General features: G+C 43.3%; 1 protein-coding gene across 1 annotated transcript in view; it reads left to right on the plus strand.

The window, feature by feature from the left end:
• The first annotated feature begins 5,114 nt into the window (after positions 1-5,114).
• Positions 5,115-7,129, plus strand: part of LOC106805162 (adenosine receptor A1-like) — a 17,931-nt gene continuing 15,916 nt past the window's right edge. The window contains exons 1-2 of the mRNA XM_014806658.1: positions 5,115-5,165; positions 5,803-5,846. Of these exons, the coding sequence (XP_014662144.1) occupies positions 5,115-5,165; positions 5,803-5,846 (95 nt within the window). The remainder of the gene's footprint in view (positions 5,166-5,802; positions 5,847-7,129) is intronic.

Raw genomic sequence — 7,129 nt, forward strand, 5'->3', positions numbered from 1 at the left:
GTATGCTACACTATCTGTTCAACGTGCTCTGTGTAAGGCTACCGAGCTGTTCGGCACACGACTTCACGCTCATATATATCCGTAATTCTCATATGGAACTACGGGAAATAAAATGGTGGACGAGATGTCGGTAAAATTCTACCGTGATTCTATATATGAACGGGTTGGATCCTTGTCAAATGTAGACAAGCAGGCGATTGGAAGCGAATGCAACACGGAATACGACTATTACTACGACGCACGACGTACGGGGGACACCTCGATGACACACGCGAACAAAAAGCTTATGTCGTATTAGAACCATTATCTACAGGGGGTTGTGTCTGATAGAGTGGATCATTGAGTGACATTGACATGGCGCGGTTAGTGACCTATATACAACGTCAATAGAATACACGATATATCTCACTTTCTCTCTCTCTCTCTCTCCCTCTATATGTTTTTTTTCTTTACTAAAACTCGTGACGCATTACTGTCGCATTAGTGTCGCACTTGTGACGCAGCGGTGCGACAATTTGCCTCGATCATATAGATTAATTATTATCGGTCGAGAGATTTCATCGTGGCTGCCCTTCAGCACGGGGTTAATTGACAGTGGAGTGCTGTCTGCCTTCCCTCTATAGCCTGGATTAATTTGCAGTAAAGTTGACCGCAGCGTGCGTAGCTGTAACTTTCCCCTACATTGCGGAGTCGAGGGCTGGGGTCTGTAGTAGCCTGGCTTTGTGCCCGACTCGGGTTGATGTTTAGGTTAGAAAAAGATTCCGATGAAACACGATCGGGTTTTCATTATGTTAAATTCACTTTATTCCGCTCTCGGTGCACGCTAGTCTCGGAAACGAGCGCCATTACGGTGCGTTTCTTAAGAGTCGTAATCTTGGTTCTAAAGACGAACGGAGCGCGTTGGCGGATGGACTGAGTCACCTCAGTGAGCGGATGGGCTTGCTGCTGCACGGACCCGCCGCCAGGACCGCCACGAGCTGCATGCTAGGTCTTAGAAATAAATACATATCTATAGGTATTTATCTATTTCTATGTGCTAGGTAGCCTCTTTCATTGACCCTTTGACGTCATTACAGTGTCATGCTCACATATTCGTGCACTAGTGTATGATGGAACAGATATTACAGGCTGGGCTATGACAAAGTTGGCGTGGAATGCCATACGGTGTGAAACTATCATTTTGCTTGGAAGCTGGTCGTTGCAAAATAAACACTAAAAAACTGTTTGCTTATGCTGCTATTTATGGGTGTGATATTCTCCTGTTCGATTACGCAATCCTAAGAAACATTTAAACATTCATTATTCCGTGGCACTCATATCTTGGGAAACTGCTAGTGACCGTTTGACTAAGTTATATTACTCACTTCCGATTTTACTAGTTCAGTGTCGTACGGATATGTGTTGCACATGCGTGGTGCTACGATGTACTCATGAATTATTATAGTTTTCTACCTGTATTCTCGTTATTAGATTCCTTGCGCATATTGCATTTAGATACTTGTTTACGCGTAGCAAACTTGGAAATTTATGCGAGCTATCAGTACTGGTAGACAGTTACCGAACGCGGTTAGCTCTGACTCCCCAAGCCCGCATTACCACCAACCGATGGCGACCCAGCTGTGTGGAAATCAGATGCTCGTTTCTGCTATTATATTTTAATGCTCCTACTATATCGCTAACAGGGTATAAATAGGCAAACAGTGCCCTGTCCTGCTCCTAAATTAATGTGCTGCTTTGTGACAGGAGTAGCGGCCAGGCAGGAGGCGACGACAGCGCCGCTGGTGGCCAAAACGCCATCGATGCGCGCGCTGAATATATACCTTGGCGAAGTTCCAGCGACTGTGCAAATTTGTGCAAGTCGGTGTGGATTTCCTCCGGTCGGGTCGGTGTAATTTCCAGCGACAAGCCTCGCTGCTAATCGGTCAACAGACGACGCGCGTTTAACCACAGACTAACGGATACACAGACTGGACGCAACGCCAAAATAGTGTTATGGAATTGAATGGTGGCGCCGCCTAGCGAATGTAGCGGTACACTAAAAATCTGGCTGTGGTGACACACCGTAGATGTGTAACGTTGTAACATTAAAACGTCTCTATCGTTAATTATAATATTTGTGTCTGGAGTTTAATTAACATTTCCTTATCTTAGAAGGTCAAATTTAGTTCTTCAATAAGAATTTTCTCTATAACGCTGTACATGTATGTTTAGCATTGCAAAAACGATGGCATTCGACACCTGACCCCCATTCCCGTATGCACAGACCAGTACACAGACGTAATGCGCAATTACACACATAAACATCACAATGCGTAGTGAACACTGTAACTGCTAGCAGTACTGTAGTTTAAATTATTTCTCAGTCTTTGACCGGATTTGTAAGAATGTTTGTTTTTCTACAAACATAATAATAACAACGATATCATTCCGCAATATTTTTTATCTCCAAATACCATTACTGCACATTATTTAAGAACAACTTAATCACACGTGTCTGGATGCTTCAGCAATCTACGATTCTGCTTGTTTCCTAGTTCGGAATGCAGAGGGTTACTGACTTCATCAGAGATGGAAGCTGCATCCTTCTTAGCGCTCTTACTTTTTTGACTTGCCTTAATTGTTGTTTTATATAAAGGTGGAAGATCGGGTGACGCGGGATTATTGGAAAAGTTAGGTAAAATACAGACAGTTTTGGAATTTTTATTAGCAAAATTCTTCAGCATGTGTTGTTTAGTTTTGATAAGCCATAAACAATAATGAAATATCTTCAGTGGCTCAGCATGTGAATATTTCTCAACCGGTAAATTTTTCTGTTTATGTATCTTTCATGAAATCAAGTCGCTGGTACACCTGTAATAACGCCCGGGCATGTAGCACCACTGACGAGACAGCAGACAAAGCAATGTATTTACTAATTCGCATTACTACAATAGTTATATTTTTAATAGGTACAGCATATCACATTGTCAATTCAAAGCGCCAACAGTGATTTTAACCCTTGTCAGCTGACACATAAATAATGAGATGCTTCAAAATGATTATCTCAAATAGCAGATATTGCATGGCTGTCTTTAACACCGTCATGGTCGGCTCTTCTATTTGCCGATCCACTTCCGAAGTCTATGTACATGACCCATACTACAATGTGTCATGTGATGTGTGATCTATTATTACAAATTGCATTGCGTTTAAACTGTATTATTCCACAGACCAAAGGGCAGGCAGTAATTGCACAGATATCGAACCACAGTAGTGTTTAACTTTTAACTGTTACTCATCAAAATTGTATATTGTATTAGTTTACAATTGATATTCATGATTACATATAATTAAACATACATAAGTAAGTGCTCTGTTCGTGTGTCACGAGCAGTCAGTAAGTCACTGCAATCTGTCATTGCGCGCCTAACGAATTTATTATTTGCAAACGTAACACCTGCAACATGCGTGATAATCTATGTACCTATCATGGCTCTGTGGTAATACTTGAAAAATCGCTCTATCTGGGAATATATCTAGAATATATTGAGCAAATGATTCCGCGTACCGGCTTGAATTAACACCGCTACTCTCTGTGATATTGACTTTCATGACGCACGATTAGTCAGTATATAGCAAATATAATGCGTGCGAAAGTTGCAATTAGCAGATATCAAATTTCTAAAATCTTGAGATATACGCCAGGGGCAAACCCCATTTTTGCGTCAACAGCAGACATGGAGTGTTGTTAAAAAGGTTGTTTGGTATCAACGAGTTTCAAGCGAGACCGTCCCTGAACACCTTCAGGTGGACTACCCTGAAAATATGCGCTGAAAAAAAATGGCGCTATTTTTCAAAATGCCACCATTGTCTACTAATCCTAACCAATTTGAAGATAATGTCTGAATAGAACCTCCTTTCACGACCACGTGTTTGTATCAATAAAAGGGAATTAAATATTCCTAGTAAGATGATAAGCCACATTACTGGGCTTGGTGTGATGTAATCGTAACAATTTTGGGGCCAAAATGTGATTTTTACCAATTTTTTCCCCAAAATATAAATTGCCCAATACATCTCTCTCCTCTCATATTCAAAACGCCTTTTCAGTAATGCATTGAAACTTTCCAGAAACTGCCCATATATATGGTTATATTGTGTGATGAGGACAAGTTCATAGCTTTTCTAACAATAACGTTATAGGCTCACAACGTAAAAAATTTGATAGTAGTAAAAGCAGCATTTTGTAGCATTACACACAGGCCTTCTCCCGCGCTATATCGTATAACTTGCGTCGGCCTTTACGAACCTTCGTTTCAACAGTGTGTGTGTATCATATTAAAGGGAATAAATTCTCTACCAAGATGATACCACATTTAATGGGCTTGTGATGAAATTGCGATAAAAATTTTGGGCGAAAATAATGATGACTTTTTACATTTTCCCAAAATATGAATTGCGCAAAAAATACATCTTCTGCCATATTTCAAACAGTCTCCCCGCTTACTTAACTTGCGTCGGCTTGCAAAGCTTGCGTGAGAAAGGGTTGCACGTCTTTTGAAGATGTGTTGAAAAGACATCCACTGCACTCATGAAGTTACAATGATTCAGAAGTCCATGAACAGTTATCAGCCCTGCGGAACAAAGAATGCTTTTCCAAATCACTGTTGAGCAACCACATCAATTCGGTCCATCTTCGCTGGAGATGTCAGACATGTCTCACAGGTTTATTTACTAACCAGCGAGAAGCTGACTGGGTATGGACTAGGACATCTCTCTGAATCATCACGAATGCTATCTTACTCACAGCAAGCCGGGTAACTACAGATATGGCAGCGGTCTTTGCCTCCTATCTGCTGAGATGAAGAAACTATCCTGAAACAGCCCTAATGTAACATGAGCACTAATAGCAGGTGCATTTCGTCGGGAGGAGTAAGCCGCATGGCAAGCATAATACGTGTCTCTGCCGTGAATGCTCTGAACAGACTTACAATGCAGATGGCCAAAGGAGCGAGTGTTCGAGGGCATTACACTAAACCGCTGCCAACGATAAATGGTTTAACACAAAACCGCATCACTGCTGCTGTCTCTGCAGAGTTGAAATTGATGCTACATCTTCCTTCCCAGCCCTCACCATGACTCTGTTACAGTCGAGTCAGCATGGGGATGCAGAGATGGGGATCAAGGTAATGCAGCCAGTCGGAGACGAAATCCATTTGGTGCAAGCTCACAACATGCCCTCCAATAAATATAGCAACTGGACACAATGCGCTGACTTGCAACGTTTAAGAAACCACCTTAATCTACCCGTGTGAACAAACTGGGTCTGGAGGCACTGTCTCAGCACTGACCAGTGATCAGAAGAAGCCACAGTACTGTGAAGGTAACACCTCCCACACAAAACAAAAACCGAAGAGTCTGCCGGCTAAAACAGCTGCACGGGGAAGAGTAATGAAAATAACTGCCCTCTGCGTATGACACAGATCATGCAGTGGTGGAGAAGCTAGACATTGTTGAGCTTTATAGGACCATGATGCAGTGACTACGCACCGATCTCTCTTCCAGGATGCATGGCAAATAAAGAACAGGTACCAAGTCAAGCCTATGCAAAACCTGACAGAGGAGACCAACGTGACCAAGCCACTCACTGCCTGCCTCCTAACATGACAGCAAAGACAGCAGTAGCATTATTGATCTCCTATGTATGCCATTCGACACTGTCCCTTCACGAAAGGGTGAAAGATTTTGGACTATTGCTGCATGCAATCACAAATAACCTGAATGATGTGCCTGCTGTACTGAGTTCAGCACTTCGTGTGACAGGTACAGTGCACCAAGCCTGAAGGTCTCGCTGAGCAGAACACCAGGTATGGCCGATCAAAACCTGCCAAAGAATATTGAAGTCAATGACCATTACACAGGCTTCTGACCCACAAGAATTATTGAAGTGCAGGCAAACAAGGCTAACGCTCGCTAAACTTCCTCTGTGAGCAATGGTGTGAGACTAAGAAATCTGACCTACTGTTGTCCTAACTCATCTCTACCTGGGTGGTGATTCACAATGAAGAGACGAAGAGCGTATTATCACAAGAGAGTCTGTTACGGATTGTTCTGCTTAGAATCGAACGCAGGAAGGAGGCTGATACAAGGATAATCCTGCACACTTCTGTAGCAGTGTCCAGACATGACGATGAAAGAGTATTATCCACGCCAAGACGACAGAATTATTACCCATCGTGTCTACACCTGGCAGCACACACACTGAGAGATCTGACCAGAACTATGGGGAGGACAGGCCCAGAATGACATACGTACTAATCCAATGAATAGTGGGAACACTGAACTTCACAGGTGCGTGGCACTGCCCTTCATCATACCTGAGTGGCAGAGACAGCTACGAGTTATCCTACTCAGCCGGCAAGAAAGGCTGGTTCAAGTGCAGCCTTGTGTCTCGACATAACCCCATGATGAATGAGTTTGTGAGAACCCTCCTGACATCGTAATCAAAACCTCCTCAAAGCAGCAAGGACCACACCATGCTTTTTACGACATCAGTGGCTAATGACTTCCAGGAGTTTGATCTGCAGCTCAGGGCAACAAGCTTTTGAACAGACAGATCTACTCTCCTAAAGCTGCTTGCCCGCGCGCACCAGAAGACGCATCCTTCCTGCACGTAAAGAGGGCTGCCCTTCTGCAACGAATCATAGATAAGACTGCGCAAGCATTGCCCAGCGCAACAATCCCACCCTGGACCAGAATTTGGTCGACTCTGGATGGTCAGCATGTGTTCCCGTTTCCGTGCTACCACCCGCAGCCTGGCTGTGTCGATGAAGAAGGCAAACGTGCGAATGGCCTAAGTGGGTGCAATAGACTGGCTGCATGTGCTAAGAATCAGTCCCACGCTACATAGGGTGCCGCCCTGCCAAGGACTAGCATCAAAGTAGCAGGAATGCAGGACATTCGAACAACTGAGGTCAGTGACAGTAGCAGCGACTCAGATAGTGATTAGAAGAAAAAGCCGATGCAAGTTAACGTATAGTCAAGTGTTAACTTGGAGCAAGATCACTTGGTTTTGTTAGAAAAGCAATGAACTCTGTGCTGTTCTTAACACCAGCTATTAGACTATACATATGGCAGTTTAACGTAAAAA

The sequence above is a fragment of the Priapulus caudatus genome, unplaced genomic scaffold (genome assembly GCF_000485595.1).
Source record: "Priapulus caudatus unplaced genomic scaffold, Priapulus_caudatus-5.0.1 Scaffold103, whole genome shotgun sequence".
NCBI lineage: Eukaryota > Metazoa > Priapulida > Priapulimorpha > Priapulimorphida > Priapulidae > Priapulus > Priapulus caudatus.